The sequence below is a fragment of the Heterocephalus glaber genome, unplaced genomic scaffold (assembly GCF_053883595.1).
Source record: "Heterocephalus glaber isolate CG9 unplaced genomic scaffold, H.glaber_assembly_v1.0 deba00000809, whole genome shotgun sequence".
Classification (NCBI taxonomy): Eukaryota; Metazoa; Chordata; class Mammalia; order Rodentia; family Bathyergidae; genus Heterocephalus; species Heterocephalus glaber.
Window position 1 is genome coordinate 11,718,039 of NW_028258163.1, and position 27,849 is coordinate 11,745,887.

At 39.0% G+C, this 27,849-nt stretch overlaps 1 protein-coding gene across 5 annotated transcripts in view; it reads left to right on the forward strand.

Moving 5' to 3' along the window:
- Nucleotides 1-19,941, forward strand: part of LOC110345186 (uncharacterized) — an 83,095-nt gene extending 63,154 nt beyond the window's left edge. For 4 of the 5 annotated variants that reach the window (XM_087207556.1, XM_087207555.1, XM_087207554.1 and 1 more), the window contains one exon: nt 92-19,941. In XM_087207556.1, coding sequence (XP_087063682.1) covers nt 19,354-19,941 — 588 coding nt within the window. In that variant the 5' untranslated portion in view covers nt 92-19,353. The remainder of the gene's footprint in view (nt 1-91) is intronic. The other variant, XM_087207557.1, reaches the window with a different exon arrangement.
- The last annotated feature ends 7,908 nt before the right edge of the window (nt 19,942-27,849 follow it).

Below are 27,849 nucleotides of genomic sequence, written 5' to 3' on the forward strand. Positions count from 1 at the left end.
CAATGGAGTTAAATAATATCATTATCATTAAAAATAATAACCTTCATCAAAAGTTTACCAAATGCCAGCCACAGTCTTTCCATTTTTACAGATAAGGAAAATGAAGCAAGGATGAAGAAATTAACTTGGTGTGAGATGAATAACAATAACAAAAAGTGCCAAGAGGCCTGGATCCCAGGTATTTTGTTTTCATTACCTACATTCTGAACCAATTCACTATAATACCTCCCAATTAAACAGGAAAGATGAGGCACTGAATATATAGAAAGAAGTTGTGTAGCTATCTAGATCATCTAGCTCATGATTTTTGGCAGTCATTTATTGTATTCTGAATGTTTTCTCAAACGCAAAATGTGAATACTGTTGTGAAAATCAAAATGACATTTACCTCAAAGGACTAGTATTTAGAATATATAAAGAACTGAAAAAAATCAGACCTCCGAAATTCAAAGACCCAATTCAAAAATGGGCATCTGAAATGAACAGACATTTCTCAGACAAAGAAGGAAAAGCAGCAAATAAATATATGAAAAAATGTTCAACATCACTGGTCATTCGAGAGATGCAGATGAAAACAACACTGAGATTCCACCTCACCCCAGAAGGAATGGCTGCTATCAAGAAATCAACCAATAACAAAGGCTGGCGGGGCTGTGGGGAGAAAGGAACCCTTCTCCATTGTTGGTGGGAGTGCAGACTGGTGCAACCACTATGGAAATCCGTATGGAGATACCTCAAAGAACTAGGACTAGAGGTCTCATTTAACCCAGCTATTCCCCTGCTGGGTATCTTCCCAAAAGAATTAAAAGAATCATACCACAGCGATATATGTGCACCCATGTTTATAGCGGCACAGTTTTGTAATAGCTAAAGCTTGGAAACAGCCCAAGTGCCAATCAACTGGAAACTGGATAAAGATGTGTTTTTTTTATAAAATGGAGTACTACTCAGCCATAAAGAATGACAAACTAGAGACATTTATAGCTAAATGGATGCATATTGAGGCCATACTCTTAAGTGAAATAGAGGACACACATGTGTAAATACCAAATAGCTTCTCTAGTGTGAGAAACTGAAAGTGTAAATAAGGACTAAAATGATTAAAACGAATAACTGATCATTTGAAATAGGAAGAAAAGGTCCAAAGGGGTAGGGGAGGTGGGAGGGGAAGGGAAAGAAGGGAAAGGAAAAATTATGAGAAAAGAAAAGGAAACAAAGTCAATGTAAATAGGGAAGGGTGGAGGGGGTGAAGGGCGCATAGGTAATGGGGAAAAAATAAGAACCAAGATACATCATGTACAGGTACAAACACCCAATCATAAATATAAACATACTGTATACCTAAAATGTACCAATAAAAGAATTTAAGCAAAAAAAGGACATTTATATGTTATTACTATTATTATTTCTCATGACATTTACATAAAACTGTAAATACATATAATGATAGTGTTTTGGAAAGCAAACTGGATAACACTGGAGAGCAGGTGAACTGCAGCCATACCCTGCTATGCTCTCAATTTAGACTGAGTAAATTTATCATTTAAACCAGAACACTTCTGAGGGTGAAAGAAGGTGCTATTAAAAATTATGACAGCACCTGGAAGGAAGCTCCCCCGCCACCATCCCAAGCTCCTAGGGCAGAGAAGGCGAGCCGGTCCCAGAACCCGGAAGGAAGCTCCCCCACAGCCATCCCAAGCTCCTAGGGCAGAGAAGGCGAGCCGGTCCCAGAACCCGGAAGGAAGCTCCCCCGCCGCCATCCCAAGCTCCTAGGGCAGAGAAGGTGAGCCGGTCCCAGTACCCGGAAAGAAGCTCCCCTGCCGCTATCCCAAGCTCCTAAGGCAGAGAAGGTGAGCCGCACGGGTGCCAGAAGCACCCCTCGCCCGTGGAAATGAGAAGACATGTAAACAAGCCTCAAAAACAGACTTCTGGATCACCTACAGCAAACCCAAAGGGAAATGAGGTGGAACAATCTGATACTCAACCACCTGGACTCTGAACTGGCAACAAAAGAGGATCTGGGAAAAATGAAATCAGAAATAATTACTCAGATAACAGCAAAGATTTTGCTCATGGTGCAAGACATGATTAATAAATCGAGAGAGGACACAGATAAAAAAATAAGAGGATCTTAGGAACATGATGGAATCCCAACATAGGAAACAAATGGAATCCATAAAACAAGTGCAAACAGATTTCCAGGAGATTAAAAACTCCATCGAAAGTCTGAGCAGCAGAACGAGCCAATGTGAGGATAGAATTTCAGATATAGAAGAAAAGATTGCAATTAGTGACCATGAAAAGAAAAATTGCTTTAAAATTGCAAAGGAACACGAGAAATCAATCCAACAACTGCTAGATGATGCAAAGAAGAATAACATAAGGCTGACTGGAGTCAATGAAGAAAGAGGAGAGAGTGCAGATAACATAAAAAAAACTGTTCACAGAAGTGATGGCAGAAAATTTCTCAAGGAGGGGAAAAGAACTTGACATACAGATAAGTGAGACATATAGGACTCCAAATAGCCTTGATCAAAAAAAAAAAATCTATACATAGGCATATAATAGGATTCCAGAAATCCAACAGAAGAACAAAATTCTACAAGCAGTGAGAGAAAAGAAACAAATCACATACAAAGGAAAGCCCATCAGAATCACAGCAGACTTCTCAACACAAACCCTCAAGGCAAGAAGAGCTTGGAGTGATGTATTTCAAGCCCTAAAGGAAAACAGCCTCCAACCCAGATTGATGTACCCTGCAAAACTATCTTTCAAAATTCATGGAGAAATAAGATACTTTCATGATAAAGAGCACCTCAGGAACTTCATGCATATCAAACTGGCACTCCAAAAAATTTTAGACAATACCCTAGGAAAAGACAATGAGGATCACAACCCCAGGAAACCCAGCGGAATGAATCCATTGGGCGTGACAAATTAAACCCAAAGGAGGAGAATCTAACAAAAAGAAAAAGTCATGACAAGGCTTTTAAAATTTACAACTTCATTTCCCTAATGAGTGTATAATTCAATCTTGTTATTGTACTGATTAGTATTTTTCTGATTCTAGAGTTGCACACCTTTCCTTGTACTGTACTGGATATTTATCATCTCCTTATGTCTACTTTTTAACTGGGTTGTCTATTAATGAGCTCTAAGAATTCTTTATATATTCTGGTCATAGGTTATATGCATTGTATATATGGTCTGTTTAAGGACTACTTTTCATTTTAATGATGTCATTTAAAGTTCTAAATTTAGATGGAATCTCATTTATCAATTTTTTTCTTTTATACATCATGTCTTTTGTATCCTAGGTAGTTCTTGCCTACCTTGAATTCATAAACATTTTCTCTTATAATTTCTTCTTAAAGTTTTATACTTTTACGCTTTCATATTTAGGTTCATAGATCCCTTCAAGTTATTTTCATGTATGGAAATAAAGGGTTGAGGTTAATTTTTTATATACAGATACCAGGTGTTCTAGTGCCATTTGCTGAAAACACTATCTCTTCCTTGGCTCTTGAATTGAATTTATATTCTATAAAATGCTAATGTTAAATAATCTTTCAAAACTCAATGGACTATATATGTGTGGTTCTATTTCTAGATTCTGTTTTATTCAAATAATCTATATGTCTTTCCCTACACCAACACTGCCTTGATTACTGTAGCTTTAGAAGAAGTCTTAAAATTAGATACTAAACATCTTCCAACACTGTTTTTGTTTTTGTTTTTAACTTTTCTAGGTCCTTTGTACTCCTACATAACTTTTAAATTTCAATATCCAAGTCTTCATTTATAGCAAGTATACACAGACCTGAATTTTTATATATACCTTGTGTTTTCTAATCCTGCTAAATTCAAATACAAGTTCTAGGGGATCCTAGAGATTTCTTAGTATTTTCTCTGTAGATGATCATTTCATCTACATATAAAGATTTTGCTTCTACCTTGCCAGTCCTATCCTAATTGTGTCATTTTATTGCCAGACTATTTTGGTGGGGACTAGGTTTCAAAGCTTAATGGACAGATGAAGAGTAAGCATATCTGCCCTTGTTCCCCACCTTAAGGAGAAAGCATTGTATCTTTTCCATTCATATAAGGCCTTCTCGCTGGAAGTATGGAATACATATCTTTAATCTGTTGAAAAAGTTCTGTTCTACTTCTAGTCTCCTGATAGCTTTTACCATGAACAGCTCTAGAATTTAGTCCAATACTTTTTCTCCAACTAGTGACAGGATCATATGGCTTTTTCCTTTCCTCTGTTAAAATGATGACTTTTGGGGGTGGATCTTCCAATGCTGAACCAACACTGCCATCCCTATAACAAAACCACTTTCTACATACTGCCAGATCTGACTTCCAATAGTTTGTTTTGTTAAACAAATTTCTATCTATGTTCATACTTTTTTCTTCTATTATCTTTACCCAGTTTTAGGATTAGCACAATGTTGAGTTCCTAAAATGAGGGGAGAAGTGTTCTTTTTTCTGCTTTAATTGTTTGATATAATTTATCAGTTAAAATGTATATGAGCCTGCTATTGTCATATAGGTAGGTTTTCAAGCTAGGAATATACTTTAATAGGTGCTATTCAAATTTTATATTTCCTCCAGAGTTAGTTTCATTAATTTGTCTTCCAAGGTACTTCTTAGAAGTTGTCAAATTTATTTCAAAACAGATTTCTGAAATATGCTTTCTATATCCTTTTAAATTCTGTAAAATCTGTGGTAATGTCTCCTAGATCTTGATATTGTAATTTAAAAAATGTATAATTGATACTGTGTAACAGGAAGAAAAGGTCTAATGGTGCAGGGGGAGTGGAAGTGGTAGGGGAAAAGAGAAAAGGGAAAAGAAAAATTATGAGAAAAGGAAGAAAATGGAAACAAAGTCTTTGCAAATAGGGAAGGGTGGAGGGAGTGAAGGGAGGGCAAGGGAAGGGGAAAAAAAAAAAGAACCAAGATACTCATGTAATGGTACAAGATCCCAATGATGAATGTAATTGTATTTTATACCTAAAATGTAGCAATAAACTTAATGGAAAAAAAAAATTATGACAACAGGGCTGGGGATTTAGCTCAGTGGTTCTGGCCCCTGCCTCATAAGCACAAGGTCCTGAGTTCGATCCCTATAGAAAAAAAAAAAAATTATGACAACAGGCATAAACCAAGTTTGTCCTAAGAAATTGGGATATGTGGTCACCCCTCCTCAGTTAAAATGTATACTTTCCTAGATCAACTTTTTTATGTTTTTCTATTAAAATTATCAGCAGTAAAGGAAACAAACCACAGATACAACATGAATAAATCTCAAATACATTATGCTAAATGAAAGAAATCAGACTCAAGAGGCTTCAGGTTAGGGCCGGGGATTTAGCTCAGTGGTTTTGGCTGCCTGCTGTGCAAGCACAAGGACCCGAGTTTGATCCCCTGTACCAAAAAAAACAACAACAACAAAAAAAGGCTTCAGGTTAAACAACTTTACTTTTGCAGCATTTTACAACATCAAAAATGTAGTTAAGAAAAATAGCAATGGTTGCCAGAGCCTGGAGGCAGGGAAAAGCAGATTACAAAGGGACAAGAGGAAACTCTTTGGATAGATGGACATGTTCTGCATCTCGATCTTGGTGATTACATAACTGTGTGCATGTCAAAACTCAGTAACCCCCCAAAAAACAACAAAAAACCCCCTCAGTAACCTGATTAAAATGAATCAGGCTGCAAGCATGGTAGCTCAGGCATCTAGAAAGCTGAGGCAGGAAGACTGAAAAGTTAAGCTTAGCCTAGGTAACTTAGCAAGACTCTGTTTCAAAATAAAATAACAAGGGCTGGGGATTTAGCTCAGTGGTTCCACTGCCTGCCTTGCAAGCACAAGGACTCGAGTTCAATCCCCAGTACCAAAAAATAAATAAATAAAATAACAAAAAGGGCTGGGCACGTAGCTCAGAGTAAAGGCTCTGAGTTCACTCCCCAGTAAACCTCAAAAAATTGGGGGTACAAAGACAATGTCATCCATGGCTTTTCACTAGGGTCCATGAACACTAGGTATTTGCTTGACAGAGCCAAGAAATTATGTCTCCCCTAGGCCCACATTCATTCTTTGGTGTGTGCACGCGCGCAATACTGGGACTTGAGCACAGGGCCTTTGCACTGAACTACATCCCCAGCCTTTTAAATTTTTTATTTTGAGACAATGTCTTCCTAAGTCACTAAATTGCTCTGGCTGGGCTCAAACTTGTGCTTCTCCAGCCTCAGTCTCCCAAAATGCTAGGATTACAGGCATGTACCACCACACTTGGCTCTACTCTTCCCTCTAGGAAACTGGCCTACCCTTCAGTCCTGGAGGTTCAAGAAACATTCCTCAAAACATCTAGAATATGTATTAGTTTCAACTCGTGACTACCAAGGCCTGTCCTACAGGTTTTGTATGCTTCATTCAGCTGTATCGGCTGGGTCTGGTGATGCAGACCAGGCTGGTGGTGTCCGATACCCTTTGCTTACAATGAGGTCCTCACTCGGAGGCTTGTGGGAGTTAAAAGATTAATCTGTACAAGCATTCCTTGAGGCTCTTCCTGACCTCTCTTGGCCTTCTGGAAAGCTTAATGCTCACTATATAGTAGATATCAAAATTTAGGAATTACGTTTAAAAAAATTGGGGGGGGGTTCTTTTGAGACAGGATCTCACTTTATAGTTTAGGTTGACCTTAAACTCACTACGTAGCCCAGGCTGGCCTCACAGTACTGGCGATCCTCCTGCTTCAGCCTCCCAAGTGCTGGGATTACAGGCATGCACCACCATAGCTGGCTAAAAAATTAAAGACTCATCCAGTGTTGTCCAATTTGCCTTCCAAAATGCCACCTTACAAGGCTGGTGGTGTAGCTTAAAGGTTAGGTCCAACAGACCCAGGTCCCAAATCTCAGTTTTCCCACTTCCAAGGTTACATAGTAGCCTTGGACATAACCGAGTTTCACTTTTTTATTTAATAAAAAACAAAGATGTTAGCTGGCATGGGTGGTGTACACCTGTAATCCTAGCACTCTGAGAGGCTGAGGCAGGAGGATTGCAAGTTGAATCCCAGCCTGGGCAACTGAGCAACGTAGTGAGACCCTGTCTCAAAATAAAAAAAATAGGTTTGGGGATGTAGCTCAGTGGAAAGCACCCAGGTTCAATCCCTACTAATGCAAAAAACCAAAACCAAAAACACCAGCCCACAAAGATGTTTACATATTTACTCTGCCTTACTCCAAAAGAATGAAAAAACCTGCAGGCAATAAAATAGTTATTTTTTTTAATAGAGGAAAGAACTAGGATAAAGAGAAATGGGATTAAGTTAATTACAAAACTGTTGAAAATTTTATTTTTACTTTTTTTTTTTTTTTTTTGGTCCCAGGGATCAAACTCAGGACCTTGTGCTTGTGAAGCAGGCAGCAGCACCACTGAGCTAAATTAAATCCCCGGCCCTTATTTTTACATTTGGGAGACGAGATCTTTGCAGTCCAGGCTGGCCTCAAACTCACACTCCTCCTGCCTCAGCCTCCACAGTGCTGGGAGTAGAGGCATGCAACACTATATCCACTTCTAACTTGAAACTTACCGAGAGAATATTCTCAGTGTCAAAAGGATTTCAAAGTAGTAGGCAAAGTTTGGTAAGATCACTAATAATGGAACATCACATAGAGACCAAGGGATCTAGTTTATGAGAAGATGACAAAACTTAAGCTTTTACAAAATGAAATGCAGGGGAGAGGCAGGGACTTCCACAATGTTGTAAGCCTCTCTGAACACGGAAAACATTAACTTTATAGCATTAGGTCTTGTTTACTAGGTTCCTCTTCTCTGAAATATTTCTTTTTTTCTGAAATATTTCTTTACCTCTTCTTTTCCAATTCACCACAGCCTTTCTTACCATAATGATTAAATTTAAATCTTCTCTGAAGTCTTTCTTGATTCCTGCCTTCATTGATCTCTCGGTTACCACATCTTTTTGTACCAACCTAATATTGCAATTTTGGTTTTAAATAATCCAGGATTAGATATAAGACACACCTGGGCACTAACTGATCCATGTGTGTCCCCTCTTGCCAACTAGACCACAAAACTTCCCATGGGTAAGGACTGTGTTTCATCCTTAAAATATACTACCAAAAAAACAAACAACTACTGTATTAGCTAATGTAAAAATACACACACACACACACACACACACACACACACACACACACCCTTAAGTGAACAAATGCGTACTATCACAAAGTACTAGCATTTTAAGGTTTTTGATTTAAACTATTAAAGGAAAGAATAAGTAGGGCTGGGGTGTGGCTCGGAGGCAGAGTATTTGGCTAGCCTGTGTGAGGCCTTGGGTTTAATCTCCAACACCCCATCCCCACTCCCCAAAAAGGAAGGAAAGAAAAAAGAATACATATTCATTTTGACATGCATTAAGCACCTACAGTGCATCAAGAGAAAAATTAAGAAGTACATGTCCTATTTCTCAAGAAGTTCACATCTTATGGGGAGGGGGGCAAGAATCTCCAGAAATAAAATCAATATAAAATAGTCACTGCCATACGAGAGGAACAGATAGTACAGGTTACTAGTGAAAGAAGCACTGCATCTAATCTGAAGGGTAATGAAGAATACATCTCAGGTCTACCAAACCCAAGTTCTGATGACAAACAAGATACTATAAAAATGCAGTGAATGAAAGCTCTCCACTTAAGCAACTCCTGTGTACTCAAAAATCATCTACCGCTTTTCATATTTCTGTATCTTCAGCTCTTCTCCAGGAATACTTGTTCAATTTGGACATGAATAGAAAGCAAAATCAGAGAGGTTGATAGGGTTGACATCAAAACTACTCTTAGTATCACAGAAGAAGCAACCAGGTATTATTTGCCTCCCGATAGATGGTTCCTGATACACAACAGGAAATGCTACACTATTAATACTACTAACATTCCTGTTACCAGTTATCACTTTAAAGAAATACAGAAGAGGAATACAGAAGAGGAAGAATGTTAAATGTTACCATCGAGATGCAATTAGAAAAATCTTGATAAATGGTAATTTTTGGAACACATGACTCAAGTTTCCTCAACAGATGCTTTGTAAGGAAAAAGAGTAAGAATCTATATATTATGAGAGACTTAAGAATTATCAATTAAATGCCATGTACAGATGATGGTCAGACCCTAGTTTTTAAAAAATCTGTTAAAATGTGTAAGAATCAGGGAATTTTTAATATTGGCTGCATATGTAGTGGTACTAAGAAGTTAATCTACAATTTTTTTTTGATAGATCAAACTCAGGACCTTGCACTTGCGAGGTAGGAGCAATGCCACTGAGCCAAATCCCCAGCCCGGAAGTTAACTATAATTCTAAAGCATAACATACAATAAAGTGTACATACATATACATATACCCATTCAGCCATCACCACAATTAAGACAACCTACCCATCATCTCCAAGTTTCCCATGCCTATTTTAGACTCTCTTCAACCCCCTGATCTACTTTGTCACTAAAGATTAGTTTGCAGTTTCTAGAATTTCATATAAAGTCACTTAAAATATGTGTATGTGCATAATTAATTTGAAAACCATCCATGTTGTGGGATACATCAACAGTCCATTCCTTTTTATTTCTGAGCAGTGTTCTACTGTGTGGATATACGAGTTTGTTTGGATTTGGGAGCAGGGAGAAGTGGGTTATATAGAAGAAGAGATCAGAAATACATAATCATAGAAATAACTTACCATTTTCATTTTAAAATATCCCTAGTAATTACTGATTGTTTCCACAGAGATGAACTGTGAACTGAGGAACAATGGTTCACTTTGTTTTGGGGGAGGGGGGGTACTAGGGATCGAACTGGGGACCTTGTGCTTGCCAGGAAGGCGGCGGAACCACTGAGCTAAATCCCCAGCAATAGTTTGCTTTTTACTTCACGTTTTCCTTACATCAAATTTTGTATCTCATGATGCATGCCTATTATCCCAGGACCTGGGAGGCTGAAGCAGGAGAATCACTAGTTAGAGGCCAGCCTAGGCTAGCTATATAGCTCGATCAAGGTTGGCCTGGACTACATAGGGAGACCTTGTCTCATAAAAACAAACCCCCCCAAAAAAGTTTTTTGGCATTTCATACAAGTATTGCTTAAACATAAAATAAGCCAGTGTGGCGGTGCACGCCTATAATCCCAGCACTTGGAAGGCTGAGGCAGGAGGATTGCTGTGAGTTTGAGGCTGGTTTGAGCTACATAGTGAGTTCAAGGGCAGCCTGAACTACACAGTGAGACCCTGTCTCAAAAAAGCAATAAAAATAAAATAAAATCCAAGTGTGTGGCACATGACTGTAATTTCAGCATTTGGGGAGGCTAAAACAGGAGGACTGCCATGAGTTTGAGGCCAGCCTGGGCTACATAACAAGACTCTGTCGCAGAAAAACAAAACAGAATAAAATAACCAGAAACTCAACCACCAATAATACCTGATATTTTCCCTGCTATCCAGTTTAGTTTTATATACTGTGCTACACCTTATTGTTATTATAATACTGTCATATTCTTAAATTCTTAAAAAGGACTTAAATTCTTCACAACTATTTTAAGAAATGATTTAAATAAGCATATAGAATCTTATCACATGGATGCTATTCTTACTTTTGCTTATTCAGAAAATACTGTGATGACTATTCATATATAAATACTTGTATACATCTGATTATTTCCTTTGGATAAGAATATTACTAGGTTAAAAGTATTACAGCATTATAAAGCTCTTTTTCTTTAGAGTTTTGTGTGTGCCACCACATCCAGCTTTGAAGCTCTTAAAATATGGTGAGAACCCTTTCATAAAATGTGACTAGGAGTTGGCAGTTGGTTAAAAACATAAAATGAGAATTAATTTAAAAAGATGTTATATATGTAACCTAAAAATTTAGTTTAAAATATAAAAATAATGCACAACATATTATTTATGACTGCTAGTTTGTTTCTTTAAAGCGGCTCAAAAAATAAAAATCACAAGGCATTATCAGTACAAAATCCCAAACTCAGTTTTAAGGCATTTCATCTTTAGCTTTCTAAGCTGTACCTAATTCATATGAAGCTTGAGTCACTTCCACCTTCATCTAGTCCAGTGATGGCGAACCTTTAGAGCTTTCAATGACAACAAACAGCTGGCTGCGCCACACATGCCATAGGTTCGCCACCACTGATCTAGTCTATCCTAAGCACTCTAATTTTCAGAGAAATATTTTTGAGTTGTTTTTCTTTTTGGTACCAGGGATCAAACTCAGGTCCTTGCTGTTGCAAGGCAGGCAGGGAACCAGTGAGCTAAATCCCTGCCTGTAAAGAAATATTTTTAAACTACTATTTTTTTGACGCCCGGAATCGAACTCAGGGCCTCATGCTTTCCAGGCAGGCGTTGTGTTGCTGAGCCAAATCCCTGGCCCTAAACTACTATTTTTAATTGTCACATTTACTAAACTGAAAACAAAATAAGCTTGGCAACTGTGGCAGGGATTGACAGTAGCGCTCTACAAAGGTTTTTCTAATCCCAACTCCAGCTAGTAGAGGTGGACAATGACCACTATACTATCTGTACCTGTAATAACATGATTCTGTAATGTCAATGTTTTACCCTTAAAAATCTGACAAGTGATAATACCACATTTCAGTTTGATTTTGAAATGTTTAATATGAAGTTGTATTATTAAACTGAAAAGACTAGGCAGCATGGTAGATCAGGAAAATATAAGTCATGAAGTCAAATTCACTGAGTTTGAACACTACTGTAATCATTTACTGGTTATGTGACCTTAGTGTAATGACTTATTTTCTCTTTCTTTTTGAGACAAGGTCTTGCTATGTAGTCTAGACTGACCTCGAACTTGCAGTGATCCTCCTGCCTCAGCCTCCCAAGTGTTGGGATCACGCCCAGCTTAACCTATTTTCATAGTATTGCTGTAAAGATTAAATAGAATAATTCATTTGCTGCAACATCTGGAATATGGTTAAGTACCCTGTAATCCCAAGTTATTGTTCAGTAGTACACATGATCATTAACGAAGTCAGTTGACATAATACATCAGCAAACTATAATGAATTCCTAGATTTGTTGTATGATTCGGTTACAGTAAATAATAAAATTCTTAAATTATATAAAGAAATACAAAATAATTACAAAATTATAAAATTCAGTGACAGGAACCACTTTAAGGTAAAAGAAAACCTGGTGTTATATACAGCTATGTCATAGCAACTAGCAGTTTCCTACATATTCCTGCTCATACTCTTAAATCTCCTAACTTTTCCTGTTGTGAAATTCTCTAGTATCATCCTCAGATTTACAGTAGGAAGAGCCAAATAAGCAATAATAATACAACATGTTAAGCACAATGATTTTGCTGAGAATTTATCTAAAAGCTTGGGGGAAAAACTGCTGTTACTATGAACCAGAAGACAGAGGTTTAAAGCAAAGTTATTGAGAGTCACCTTACAGAGGGCAACAGCTTCTAATCCAGTAAGATTTACCCAGTGACTCTCAATGAGTTCACAAATTTTTAATCAATGTGTAAATGTATTTTCATAACTAAAGAGTATTCAAAACATACGTTAGGCTGAGCAGATGAAGATACTCAGTGCAAAGGAGGTAGAATTTATCATAAATAAAACATTTGTTAAAATCCATAGTTTAATGCCAAGCAGATTCAGAGTACATGATTCCCTAAATATGACATTTCTTTCTTAGGTACATTTGGTTAAAAGTTGGGAATATGGTGGCAGGGGCTCAAAAGGGTAACCAATTAGTGTACTCAGAAAGTAATAAGGACTGTCAACCATAAAATGTAATGGTCAGCCAGGAAAGAATAGTAAGAGAACTCAAAAATATTTAAAAACGTTAATGTGAGGGTCCTCAAGTAGGGTAAATATTAAAACTGCGCCATGACATTTCTGTTCTCCTTTCAGATACATGATAGTTTTATATTTACACATCATCTTGAATTAGGCATGGTCATCTGACTTGTTCTGGCCAATGAACTACAAACAAAAACCTTTAACGGCGTTTGTTTGATTAACTCTCATCATCTTACCTCTATCAGGGATAATAGGGCAGAAGGTTAAGGCTCCATTTCTGAACAAGGACAACAAAGCACAGCCCCAAACAACTCCCATGCAACATGAACTGAGAAACAAACCTGTGTTATTTTAAAGCACTGAGATTTGGGGGTTGTTACTACAAAATAACCTAGTCCATCCAGACTGATAAACCATTCCAGCAATGTTGTGAGTACAAAATGATTTAGTCAGTCCCCTTATGCGGTTGTTTACAATGTAAATTCATGCAACTAAATACATATACTTAATTTTCTTTTGATTATTAGTTTTAGTTTCCAAACAGGTCTGTCAACAAGGAGAGAAAAAAGCCTGTTTTAATGAAGTTTTAAGGACTCTTGTCCCAGATGCTATTTTTTTAGTGAACTGATAACTTTCAAATAATGAATGCCATACTATAAATGTTTCTTGAGAAATAGTCCACCGGGCTCTCTTCAACTGGGAACATACTTTTTGAATTCTCACTACTTTTAAAAAATTTTTAGTTTTATTAGTACAGGTTTGCAGTACCTGAAGTTTACATTCATCTTGCAACGAAGGTACATGTATGTAACACAGCTTGTTTTTTGTTTTTGGTTTTTTTTGGTACCATGGATCGAACTCGGGTCCTTCCTCTTGTGAGGCAGGCGGCGGAACCACTGAGCTAAATCCCTGGCCCCGCAGCTTGTTTTTTAAAAATCCCCTTTTCGCACTACTTTTGTTTCTTTATTTTCTGTATCAATTATTTAGTAACTAAACAATTATTAGTAAAGGTCACTGTGGAGGAACAGACCAGAAAAACAGACTGACTTGACTGACTACAATGTAGAAGTCCCTGATGCTGAGTCAGGAATCTGAACTTTATGCGTAGGCAAAATAGTCTCTGAGCAGCTATGTATAGAAATCATATGTCAAGGAAAGGCTAGCCTTGATAATTATTTATACGCCAGTTATGAAATTAGCATGGCTGGAACAAGAAGGCCAAGGGTGCTAGTTTTCAACTACTGTGCCGTGAATCTTCCATGGATGAAAGGCCAAATTATAATCAATATAATCAAATACAATAATAAATATACTGTTAATGACAATATTAAGCAGTAACATGGAATGAGCAGGGCACAGGTTTTTACATGGAAGAGTAAAAGGCACACTGAAATGTCAAGCGGACACTAAGATGTGGTGATGGACAAAATTAAACTTTGTGATTAGGAGAAGCAGACAGGGCAGGAATTTTTTCCTTAATAGTTTTGAAAGAGAACCAAGGGAAAAATGAATCACTACAAGATAGAATTTTTATATCACAGGACTGGGTTGTACTCTGGCTCATATTCTGAATTATTTCAAGGTACTAGGAGAATCTGTGCACTACTCCAGCAAATTTGTCATAACCCAGAAACAACCCATTCCTTCATTTCTCCACTTATCTAGCAAATATTAAATGTGTATCATGGGCTAATTACTATTCTAGGCACTGGGGAAACATCAGTAGACAAAACAAAGATTCCTACCCTCCTGGTTATATTCCAGTACATTTACATTCCTTTCTAAGATTCCTTTCCCAATCCTATCATATTGGAGTGGCTTTTACAAATGGCTTTAAAAGAAAGCATCTGCAATTAATTTACAAATGTGAAAGACCAATAGTACCCCTCACCAGAGATCTCTCCTTGACAATTTCATAGATTCTCAGAATTAGAAAGGACCTTGGAGAGAAATTCAATTTACAAATGAGATTAGGTGCCTCACCCAAGATAACTCAGGTGACTTGCCTAAGCACACTCAATTACTAGTAGGAGAGCCAGGTTTAGAAGCTGGGACCCTGAGTAATAGTGCCTTTCCCACTGTAAGACCAAGCCAGGAGACTCTTAAAACCTGTGAGAAGAGGGGTTGCAAGGATGGACAGCTCGTGACTCATTCTTAGGTGGTAGTTTTCTGGGTGACTTGTTTGAGACAAAAAGAACTTCAGGCAGTATTAAACTGAAGGAAAGAGGTGGTCACAAGGAAGGGAATCAACTAGGTAGACCTTTCAGAACACTCTTTCCTCATCTCTACCTTCATCAGGCCTTAAGAACAGGATAATAAATTTAATAGTAACTTTTCCCAAGCTAATGGATATAAAGGTGTTAGTGAGAAAATACTTAGAGATGAGCAAGAAATATTTAGCACAATATTTGAACCTGGTAAAGAAAAGTCAAATTTATCCTATCTGATTTGAAAAGTTTACTTGTCGTAAGCTTAATGTGGTAGGTTTTTTTAAGCTTTCCTAAAAATATTTTCCATGAAGCATCAAATTAAACTGATATAATCAATATCTTAGCCCATTTTCCACTGCAATTACAGAATATTATAAACTAGGTAACTTACAAAGAAATTTATTCCTTAAAGTTCTGGAAGTAGGGCTGGGGATTTAGCTCAGTGGTTCCGGTGCCTGCCTCGCAAGCGTAAGGTCCCGAGTTCGATCCCCGGTACCCACCCCAAAAAAAGTTATGAAAGCTGAGAAGATCAAAGGACCACACCTGACTTTCTTGCTACATCTCAGTGGAATGGAAGACGGGAGCAAAGTGTAACTGGAAAGAGCCAGCAAGAGAACCTCATCAGAATGTGATCACTAACCCACTCCTTCATAAGGGTGGAGCCCTCTTGACCTAAGTACTGTCCGCATGGCCCTTTAGGCTCTACCTCAAAATACTGTCATAACAACAGTTAAATTAATCTTGGCAGGGTCATTCAAACAATAACAATCAAATCTAATGTCTGATAAAACATTGGTAAGTATATGTTATGTGGTCAAGCCTTTAAAGATAATTCCTACTCCCCTGAAAAAAGAGTAAATTATATTCACCTCTTGTTTGTAAAATTGTAGCAATGGGTACATTTTTTTTTTTTTTGTACCAGGGATGGAACTCAGGACCTTGCGCTTTTGAGGCAGGCAGCAGAACCACTGAGCTAAATCCCCGGCCTTGATGGGTGCATTTTTTTTTAAGGGGTACATTTTTTAAAAAATGAGAACTAGCCCTTCCGTTCTCACAGTGAAGTCATGACCAATGAACCTAAACCTTACTATTTAATAGGAAAAAAATTTTTAATTTCAGAAAAAGGACTTTAGCATAAAAAAATAAAAGTAAAAAGTTTTTTAAATTATGTTTTAGGAAAAATATAAGCTGACAGATACGAAGGTCTTCATTAAAATCTCAGTATGCAGTTGAATTGCACTTTACATCCATAAAATAAAAATTATTATAAGAATCCCAATATATTTCAGCGGTTTTACTCAGCCTCCCAATAGAAAACTTTTATACTTTTTACTCATTTTTTATAGTTAATCAAACAATGTGTTCTAATATTTCTTCCTTCAAAATATCTTTTTTGTATGTAAAGCAAAATTCTCCGTTAAAAGAACACATTAAAACAAACACTAACATCATTAGAAAGAGTATTTTTTGGCTGGAGATGGTGGTGCACATCTGTAATCCCAGCACTCAGGAGGCTGAGGCATGAGGATTGCCATGAGTTCAAGGCCAGCCTGGGCTACACAGTGAGTTCAAGACTAGCCTGAACTGCATAGTGAGATCGTGCCTCAAACCTCCTCTCCTTCCAAAAAAGTATTTTTCAAATAACGGAAAATATTCGTGATAAGCTGAGTTAAAAACAATAAAACCCACAGAGAGAAAAATGTATAATCTCAGTTTATAAAAAGGAAAATGGTTATCAGCATAAAAGATTTGATGGTAACCATCACATTAAAAGATTAAGAGTTGTTTTTCTGCCTGGATATTTTATAAGTAATTTTCATGTTTTTCACACTATCTCTATATTCCCCCAATTTTCCACAATGAATATGCATTATTTTTAAAATTGGAAAAAATATTTAAGTAATTGTCTCATTTATGACTACATGTGCATTTTTCCTACACCCATCCATCTCCTACAGCCTCTCTCCTCCCCTGGATTCCAACAGCCTAGTTCTTTTTTGCGTTGTTTTGTTTTTTCCAACAGCCTAGTTCTTGAAGTCTCTGAGCCAACTTCTCCTCAACTTTATTATCATTTGTACTCATGCTCCTGAAATTCGTTAACTCATACTTTCCTTTACAGCACTCATATACACAATCGACTTTAAATGGGGTTTCTCAAACTCAGCTTCACTGACACATAGGGTGATTGTTTTCTACGGAGTGCCTGTCCTGTTGTAGGACATCTAGCAGCACTCTTGACTTCTAGCCAGTTGATTGCCAGGAGCAACCCTGTCCTCCCAATGAGACACTACCATGTCTCCTGGAGGGAAAAATGCTCCCAGTCAAGAAGCATCAACTTTAAACTTTTAAAACTTCCAAAACTGCATCTTGCTTTCTGCTTATAGATCTAACATGTGTGTCTTAACCAACACTCCTCAGCCTCACCTCACATGGTCTTACTAAACATGAACTTTCAAAATAGGTCAGATTTGCTGTTCCCAAGGAAAATTATTTTCATTCTTAATTCCAAGTCTTTTAACAGCTTCCTCAATAAAATTCTGCATCTACCTATCCAATGCTCTTCATAAATCTTTCAGTTGTTGGCTCTTTGCAGAAAGTTTACTCAGTTCAGCATACATCAATTGTACTAATAAAGAATGTCATATACATTTTTTGTTGTTATCTCATATCCCAAACTAAACCTCCCTATGATTTGTTGTCTGGCACATTTCTTTTGTATAGCCAATTGGGTCTAACTAGCATTGTGCTGGGAATTGAGGCAATCAAAAGCTTCATGGGAGGGCTGGGGATTTAGCTCAGTGGTTCCACTGCCTGCCTCTCAAGTGCAAGGACCCAAGTTCGAGCCCCAGTACCAAAAAAAAAAAGCTTCATGGGGCTGGGGATTTAGTCCAGTGGTTCTGCCGCCTGCCTTGAAAACACAAGGTCCCGAGTTCGATCCCAGGTATCAAAAAAAAAAAGCTTCACAACTTCATAATGAACAAAGTTTAAAAACTCTGTCATAAATAACGGTAAACTGGTGATTTCTTATGACTTTGCTTTTGAACTACATTTCCTGTCTGGAGCTATAGCTAAATGTATTCATTCCATATACAAATAGCTACTCAGTAAGTTTTTTAAAAAGAAAATATTAAGGAATAATGATACATTTTAAAATAATACATAGTTTACTAACTTCCTACAGTATAAACATCATACACATGAACCTTATGAACTCCATTTATCTTAAAATATTCAATAATTTTTTTTGCTTAGGGACAAAACAAGTACAGTCAACATGAACAGGGAACTCAATTGAAGGGATATGAATTTATACACAAAAATCACACTCACACAAACCTTCAAAGGTGAAATGAAAGCACTGTGAAAGCTAAGAACTACATATAAAAGAGGTAGCAAAGCTGAACAGTTAAACGCTGAGCAGTCTGTTGGGTTTTCAGCTGTAATAACTGTGTAACCTTGTACAAGTCACTTGATTTCCCTATGCCTCAGTTTTCTCACTGCCAAAATGGCGATAATAACACTATCTGTCCCAAAGGAAAGCTCTTAAAACAATGCTAAGCAGGGCCTGGGATTTAGCTCAGTGGTGCTGCCATCTGCCTGGCAAGCACAAGGTCCTGAGTTCGATCCCCGGTACCAAAAAAAACCCCCAATGCTAAGCAGGTAGAAAACAAAGTTAGGTATAATTATTTTCATTATCATATCTAGTCAGATTGAACAGTCCTACCACTGGCAATATGAACTTGGAGAATTTCCTAACCTATATGAAATGTTGTATTTTCTAAAATAAAAACAAATTTATAAAAATACCAAAATTTATGATTCACTAAAAAAAAGTAAGAAAACAAAATATTACCCATTATTATTACAATACCAGCAGTTAGTCAAGTAAACGCCTCAAATGTATAAAGTTCTGACTGAAGTTTGAAACTGGTTTAAAAAAACAGGATGGGGCCAGGGATTTGGCCCAGTGGTTCCGCCACAAGGTCCTGAGTTCGATCCCCGGTACCAAAAAAAAAAACCCAGGATGATTATTTTACACAAACTTAAGCTACTAGGTGGACTCGTTCCTCAGAATTTTGGCAAGTGCTGAACTGGTAATTATTACAGAACTAATTTATCTTCCTTTTTTTAATCTTCAAATCTGCAAAGGAAATGACATAGACGAGCGTTTTCAAGGAACTTTATAAGCCCAAAGAAAACGAATCAACTCTGTTATCTCCATATATCTCATTTAAGAGCGCAGTAAAAGCCTAGGTACTACTACGGAACACTTCAGAAAACATAATGACGGTTTTCAAGTTGCAATCAACAATTCTTATGCAGTTATGTCAAGTTTTTGTCCTGCGAAACAAAAGCTCGCGGGTCAGGGGACCCAGGACGGGTGGCGAAATGAGGAAGAACCGGGACCAGGCGGCCCGAGAAACCTGTCCGCGCCAGCTCGCCTCCGCGTGCCGTCCTCCCCGAGCCACCCGGAAAGAAAAAGTGACAGAGGGCTCGGGCACGCCCCTCCCCGCCCGGCCCCTGGCCCGCCGGGCGCCCGCACCTCCCCGCCCGCGTCCCCGAGCCCGCAGCCGGCCCGGCAGGAGCGGGGAGGCGGCGCGGGACCCGCAGGTGGCCCAGGGCGGCGCCAGCCCGGCCGCGGAAGCCCGGCCGCGGAAGCCCGGCCGCGGAAGCCCTGCGCGCGGAGCCAGCGGCAGGAAAGGGCCCGCACCGCCTCGCCGTCACTTACCGGCGCTTCATTGTACCGCGCCGCCTCAGCCCAGCCCGGGCGCTGACGAACAGCGCCTGCAGCCTAGAGCGTCCCTCGGCTCCCGGGCCGGAACCCACTCACAGGCATTCAAACGCCGCCGCGCGCGCAGCCCACCGGGATAGCTTCCCCGGCTTCCCCAGCGTCCCGCGGGCTCCGCCCTACGCAGGGACCGCCCCTCACGGGCTGCGTAGCACCGGAGGGAGGACGAAGAGCACATATGTGAATGGTGCCGTCTGGTGACCAAAGGTGCTCACAGCAACTAACTGCGGCGCCGCAAGAAGCACCGGTAAGAAGAGGGTGAATTGTGTACGTAGGAGGGATAGTCTAGTCTAGTTGGAGAGACTATGCCACAGTGTATCAGGACAGGTAAACAGTCTGATCCAGAAGATATGGTGCAGGGAGAGACGTGTTCATTCACTCCATTTAAATGCACTGGATATAATATGCAAAAGCATGGATCCTGAAACTATGTGATATTGGGCAGGTCACATACCACATGTGCTTTAGTTTCCCCATCTGAATACTGTATCTGCCTCTTGGTGTTGTTGCGGGTATTCAATGAAGTACTATACATATAAAATGCTTAGTGGAGTATGTGGCACTGCATAATCGTTAGCTATCATGTTTTAGTTCCTATTATGTACCAGGCTCTGGGCTAGACTCTTAGGAACACAAGAAATGTATATGATGCAGGACCTGTCCTCAGGAACTGGACTCAGTCTCTTTGGGATGGGAACACTAGAGTACTGAGATTAGAGCTGGTTCTATTCCTGGTATAACTACCAAGGACAATTCTCTTCATCTTACTGGAGCCAGAGTCTACTCTGCTTCAATGTAAATCACTGGTTATGGTAAAACAAACTGTGACAGAAGCAAGTTTATCTCCTCCCTTGCAGAAGCCAATCAAGCAAGGCATTTGATGGGTCACTTCCTCGCCAGACTCTGCATCAGCAGCCCTTTTTTAGGTCCTCCTTTCAGAACTCTCCAGGACTTGCCTAAGAAAGTGGTTGCTTAAATTCAACGGTATTTTCAATAGCCCCCTATGTACCAGGGAGACATTTTGAGGACTGCCTACCACCATGTACCAGGCAGATGTTTTTCCAGGTGCTGGAGATAGCCAAAAGTAGTTTACGATGTCTTGAAGAAATAGAAGAAGAAATCATTTCAATACACTACAGTGGTACAGTTATAAAGAGTATTTCTTAAATGCTGTGGGAGTTCAACACAAATGGAGGGCCTGCTGGACAAACTAGTCAGGTTCATTAGATGATTATAGTAACAGAATCCTCAATTACTCCAAAAAATTAAGTAATGGTGAAAATTGAGGCAGCACTTTAGGGCAGTGGGGAAATATTTTTAGGATATTTTGTGTGAGCAACACCTTTGGGAACTTCTCAGACTGTAGCAAGTGTGAGCAGGTACATGCCTACTGTGGCCATGTAGTCAGCAACTCCAGTTAGGGTAGTGAGGGAAGGGGGCCCAGGTTCTAGGGGTGTACAGCAAAGAATATTTCCCTAGTATGACTTCCACTAAGTAGCTGTGTTATTTTAAGAAAATAAAAATTCACACACATGAAATCATTTTCTCTTAAGCTATTTCTTCATCATCATGAACAGGACTTTCTTGATGGCCTACTATGCAAAAAACATTGCTGGGCCCTCACCAGAAGGAGACATTAAAAAGAGAACAAGACATGGTCCTTATCTCAAAGGAGGATGCATGATATGGAAAGATGAGTGATGGAGTCTCAGGACTGAGGGTATCCATTGTGTTAACACAGAAGATTCTCAGCTAAACCATGGCTCCTGGTTGCCTGCAGGTCAGGAAGGAACCTCCCGGTTTTCATTTCTGGAGCATGTTAGAGCATAGAGTCTCAGAAAGGTTGTTTTCCAGACCCAGGTTCTGAGGTGCACACCAGTGGTGAGTGGGCCCAGGTGCCTCAGATCTCATAATTTAACATAAAAACAAAGCAAGTTGCCTTTGTATTACTAATTTTGAATTAGAGAAAAATATTACCAAATTAGCAATGAAAATGCACTGATTTTCCTTGGGGGAAAGTTTGATATATTTTTTTTGAGACAAGGTCTCACTATGTTGTCCAGGCTGACCCTGAACTATGTAGTTCAGGCTGGCCTTGAACTCATGGCAGTTCTCCTGCCTCAGCCTCCTAAGGCCAAGAATTACAGACATGTGCCACCATGGCTAAAGTTTGACTTCTCTTATTTTAAAAAGTGCAGCGTAAAGAAAAAAAAGTGCAGCCTCAGATAAAGAAAGCATGGCATACATACACAATGAAGTACTGCTCATCCAAAAAGAAGGATAAATTTGAGTCATTTGTTGGAAAATGGATGCACCATGAGTCCATAATGCTAAGTGAAATAAACCAGAGCCAGAAGATTAAATATCACGTGGTTTCTCTTATATGAGAACCCCCAAATATAAATAATTTTAAAAGAAAAATAGAAGAATAATACAAAAGAGGGAGAAAAATGGAGAGATAGGAACGGGCTGTGTGGATGGTGGGAGACGGGAGGGAGAAATGGAGAAGTGAAAAGGATAGTGATATGATATATACCAATTCCCCATGAAGAGTATTTATTATGTATCATGAACGTATACTAATAAAATATTATTATGACACATTTAAAATCCCTGAACGAATGCTATGTACAAAACATGTTCACCATGGGCCTTCACACAGGGCAGTCTCCTAGGTCTTAATTTCCTTCTGAGAGAACAGGCAGAAAGCTGAAGTGAGCTTTCTGCCTTCACACTCCCTTTCCAGGGCAGATTTGTCCAGGGGCACTGTGTAGGGAAGGATCCGTAATGTCCACTGAGCAAAGGATGGCATTTGGAAAGTCCTAAAGTGAGCAATCATCAGGAGCCGGGCTTGACATGCTGGACATGATTTTGACAGACCTGGTGTTTCAGACAAGTGGGGAAAGTGTAGAGTACGCTCCATGGCCACGGTCCATCTGCTCTGAGTGAAGTGAAGAGAGCTTTGGAGAGTATAGGCACAAAGACTGAAACTTTGTGGAGGTGCCTGGCAGGTGGTAAAGGCCTGGAATTATCAAGTGACAGTGTTCAAAGGCAACAAGGAGTCAGTGGAGACCCTTGATCAGGAGAGTGAGGGTTAAGTCGGTACATTAAAGGGATTGATGTCACTGGAGTGCAAAATAGCCAAGGAGAGGATGGGAGGTTGTTGACAGGAGTCACAGGTGTCAGTGTTCAGACTAGGCGTTCAGGGAACTATGGTGCTTACTGCAATGAATGTGATCCACAGTATGTGTGACTCAGTCTGATGCTGGGCCTAGTAAAGGATAACACTTGACAGGACTTAGTGACAGCTCATCCACTCCATAAGGAACAACATCCACTGCTTGGCCTCATTAGCTTTAGAAAACCCCTGGCAGTCAATTTTAGCAAAGTCAGTCCCCAGCTTCCTGTGCAGGCTGTGGAAGGAAGTAATGCAGTATCAGATAAGGCAAGAGCTGTGGAAATGAGCACATCTTGCTCCTGGTTTACAAGATTCATGACTGATTGTTCCAAATACCATCGTAATACTGATGCCCTGCTTGGGGGCAGTAGCAGCAGTTTTGTTTGGATTTTTTTCTAGGTGGGAGGTAGAAGTGGCAGAGGACGCTGAATGACTGGGGATTCCGTTGTGAAAACAGTTTATTTCTGATACACCTGCAGGTCTCTGCCACCCTTCAAAAGCTGGGAAGGAGGTGAGCCAAAAACTTTCAGTAAACCCATAGATGGATAAATGAGTAGGTTGCGGAGGGCCTATTTGAACCTATCAACATCTTAAACTGTATCAGTTCTGTGGTAAGCAATCCTAATTGAGTATCTTCCCCACGGAGCTGTGTTGACAAGTACGCAAGGATATTCACAGCAACTTTTCTGTAATAGTGAAGAATGTGTACAGCCTAAATGCCCATCAGTTAACTCATCACACAGTATGCTGACTACATCATTTAGCTTTGAAAAAGAAAGACATAGAGGGGCTGAGATTTAGCGCAGTGGCATCGTGCCTATCTTGCAATCACAAGGTCCTGAGTTTGATCCCCAGTACCAAAAGAATATGTAGATCTATATGTCAGACATGAAAGACATCCAAGATAGGTTGAGTGGAAAAAGTAATTTAATGAGCAGTATTTAGTATGTTCCTATTTATGTAATGAGCAGATTAAACAACCCAACATTTATGTATATGCTTTACATAATGACTTTGTCTTTCCCATACTAAAAAGTACCTATTGTTTCCCCTTTAATTCTTTTTTTTTTTTTCCAGTACCAGGAATTGAACTCAGGACCTTGCAATTGCAAGGCAGGCACGGCACCACTGAGCTAAATCCCCAGCTCCTCCTTTAACTCTTTTTGAATCTCACTTCATCTTCCTATGAGTCTGTTTGGGCTGTCAGAAAATACTGAGAGGGGCCAGGGATTTAGCTCAGTGGTGCCACCCCTGCCTCACAAGCGCAAGGTACCAAATTCGATCCCTGGTACCAAAAAAAAAAAAGAAAAAGAAAGAAAGAAAATACTGAGAAGCTTCAATAAGAGAAATTTATTTCCATATTGACTTCCCAGATCAAGGTGTTGATAGTGTGGTTCCCTGATTCAGACTCTCTTTGGGGCTTTCCAAGGGCTTCTTTCTTGCTGTGTTTTCACATGGTGGGTTGGGGGTGATGTAGGGGAAGGGCAGAGAGCTCTCTTTGATGTCTCCTGTTACAAGAGCACTAGTGGTATCATGAATGCTCTACCTGTATGACTTCATCTCAACATAATTACTTCCAAAGGCCCCATCACTAAATTCCATCACACAGGAGATTAGGGTTTCAACATATGAGTTCTGGGGGAACACAAACATTCAGTTCACAATAATCCTTCTTCAAAAGTCTAAGGTTAGGGCCGGGGATTTAGCTCAGGGGTTCCACCACCTGCCTTGCACCCCTGGTGCAAAAAAAAAAAGTCTAAGGTTAAAGAACAGTGCTTTATATCTGAACTAATTTAAAGTTTTTTTAAAAATTTGAACATAGGAAAAGATTTTCCAAAATACCTGAATTGATCCTTCATATACATGATTTAAAGACAGATTAACTCACTTTCAAGATAGCTGAAATTAATCACCAGAATGAATTGAATCCAGAGTAACCAGACTTGGAGAAACCTGTTAGGCCATTGGTACTGTATCATTATGACTCATGCTATGGTTGTCTTTTTCATCCTTTAATGGGATCTGTGGGAATGGCAACCTTCCCAGCTTCCTAAGCAAGTGCTGGAGGGAGGGGTACTATAATGGGGACTTGTTAAAATGTGAATTGCACAACAGCCCCTCGCAAAGCCAAGAAAAAGTAATTGCTAAAGAAGAATGGTATTACTAAACCACTATCTTCTCCAGTGCCATACTACCAGTTCACATCATTGCTGACAGGGGCATTTTGTGACACTGCAGAGCCATGAACCAAAATTTGGAAAAAGAAAATTGTAGTCCTCATAGAACAATGTGGTAACCCAATAGCAACTGGCAAGGTGGGATCTTACCAAAAAAATTCTTTTTTTTTTTTTTTTCACTAAAGCAGTTTCAAAATCCAAACATAAAATGGGGAAAAAATTTTTCCTCTTGTTAAGACCTCACTACTGACACAGAATAAATTTTGACATAATAGTTTATGGTGGGCTTTTTCAGAAGGCAATAATGATTGTAGACTTAAAATAACTAGGGCTTGCCGTGTGAAACCATTTTATCCAAGCTGCCAAGATGCTTAGGAGCCATTGAGTACCCTGGGGAAACTGGTCAGACTGGGGAATACAGCCAAAGAGAATTATTATACAGACACTGGCACATGATGGAAACCAAAAACTGAAGACATTCCTGGAAAAGCGTTTTTACTCTCCACAGTGCTCTCTCTTGCAAATCTATCTGTTTGTTAAAAAAAATTTTGTTCAGATTTCAATCCAAATGCAATTACTCAGAGAAGAAAGGCATGAAATAGCTTCTTTGACTCCTAGAAAGAGGAAGAGGGTGAGGTACAAAAATAAACACAAAAACTGTACAGGTGGCACAAACTATAAAAGTAGAACAAGGCAACACATCTGAGCTGTGGAATCGTGGCTTGTCATCTCATTGAAAGGGAAAATTTGATAGTTATTTTACAGTTTCAATATTCCTGTCATTTTCTAAGTCTTGTTTAATCCAGGCAGAGACACACAGAGGCCCTCAAAGATTGTTGGTTGTATTATTTTGTGAGAACCCAAATCTTGTTTTTCTAGAGTAACAAAATTCTTTTGGTCAGTGGTTTCAGCCTTTGCTGTACAGTATCACCTGGTGAGCCATAAAAATACTGACACACAGATCCTGTCCTGAGCACATGAATCAGAATATCTGGAATATATTTTTAAGGTCTCTGAAGTTGATTCTCAATGTGTATCCAGATCAGAGAACCCCACTATGCTTCTAGGTACAGAATCATTTCATATATAATTAATAACTGTATCTAACTCCAAAAATAGTACCTACACAATGTAGAGAAATAGGAAAAAAGTGTGAGAAAGCACATTTTTAAAAATCTGAAATCCCCCCCCCTTTTTGGTGGTGGTGGTGGTGGTATATTCCTATTCCTTTTTAGTTTTTTATTTTTTGCCAGTGTCTCATTAAATTGCCCAGAGTGCTGGGATCACAGACGTGTGCTACTACACCCAGCCTCCTTTATGTGTGTATAATTTGAACCTCTTTTCTAGGAGTGTATATGCATGGAGCACATTTTAGCAAATTACTCTGAGGAGCCCTAAGATAAAAGAATAAATGTCTGAGAGTACTCCATTGAAGCTGAAGTGACTTTATCGAGTTGTAATTTAAATTCTTTATAACAATTATGGGAATGGGTTAAATAGAAGGAACTTATGATTCAAACAACTAACTTAATATTTTCAGAAGTGCTCATTTCAAAGTTACTAAAGCATAACTAGAGTATCTTGAATATTAGACTGAATTGCATGAAAGCTATTACCCCAATAGAATATTAATATTTTATGTATATCCTAATTTTAATGTTTTATTTTACATAAGTGTAATTACAGTATATTCATACTTGGTTTTGTATTTATTTCCAATTATTTAATCACACTTATTAAACATTTATTCAATACAGCACCCCACCCCCCAGTTTTGCTTTCTGTGGTTCTCTTACCAGCATTGTGTAGTTATCCTAGTTTCAACTGTGGCCTGAATATATTACATAGAAAGTTCTAGAAATAAACAATTTCTGTTTTCAGTTGCATACTATTCTGAGTAGCATGATAAAAATCTCATGCTCTCCCACTCTACCCTACTCTAGACATGAACCATCCCCTCTTCCAGCACATCCACTGAGAACCCCTCGAGGTTATCAGGTTGACTGGGTACTGTAGTGTTTGTGTTAAAGGAAGCCTTATTCTACTTAATGAAGGCCCCCAGTGCAAGGAAAACAATGCTGGTAAATTGATACACCAAAGAGAAGCTCTAACATGCTTCAAGTGAGAAGCTCAAAGCACTCAATAAGGAAGATTAAAAAAAATTGCATGTTGCGCTTGCTGAAATCTTCAGTGGGAACAGATCATTTCATATTTCACTACAGTGACATCAGCCTGGGCAACGTAGGGAGACCCTGTATCAAAAATAAAAACTGGACTGAGGATGTAACGCAATGTGAAGGTTCTAGGTTCAATCCCCAGTAGGGGGAGCTTACATAGGGTATGGTAGAGAACAAATAGTTCAAACTGGTTAAGTGCTATTATGCAGAATACAGTGGCACAGAGAAGACTGCCCAACAGGGCCCTAGGGAAGCTTGGGGTAAATCTCAAAAGTTCATTAGAGACAATGTGCTAAAGGCAGAAAAACAGAAAAAAACATGGAAAGCAATCTATATGCTGAGTCTTCCTACGATCAGATAGGCATGCCTTTTAGCATGGATTGGATGGGGCAAAACTTTTCCATTTCTGACTTAAACTTCCTGCTACAAACATAATACTTGTAAAATAAGAAAACAAGG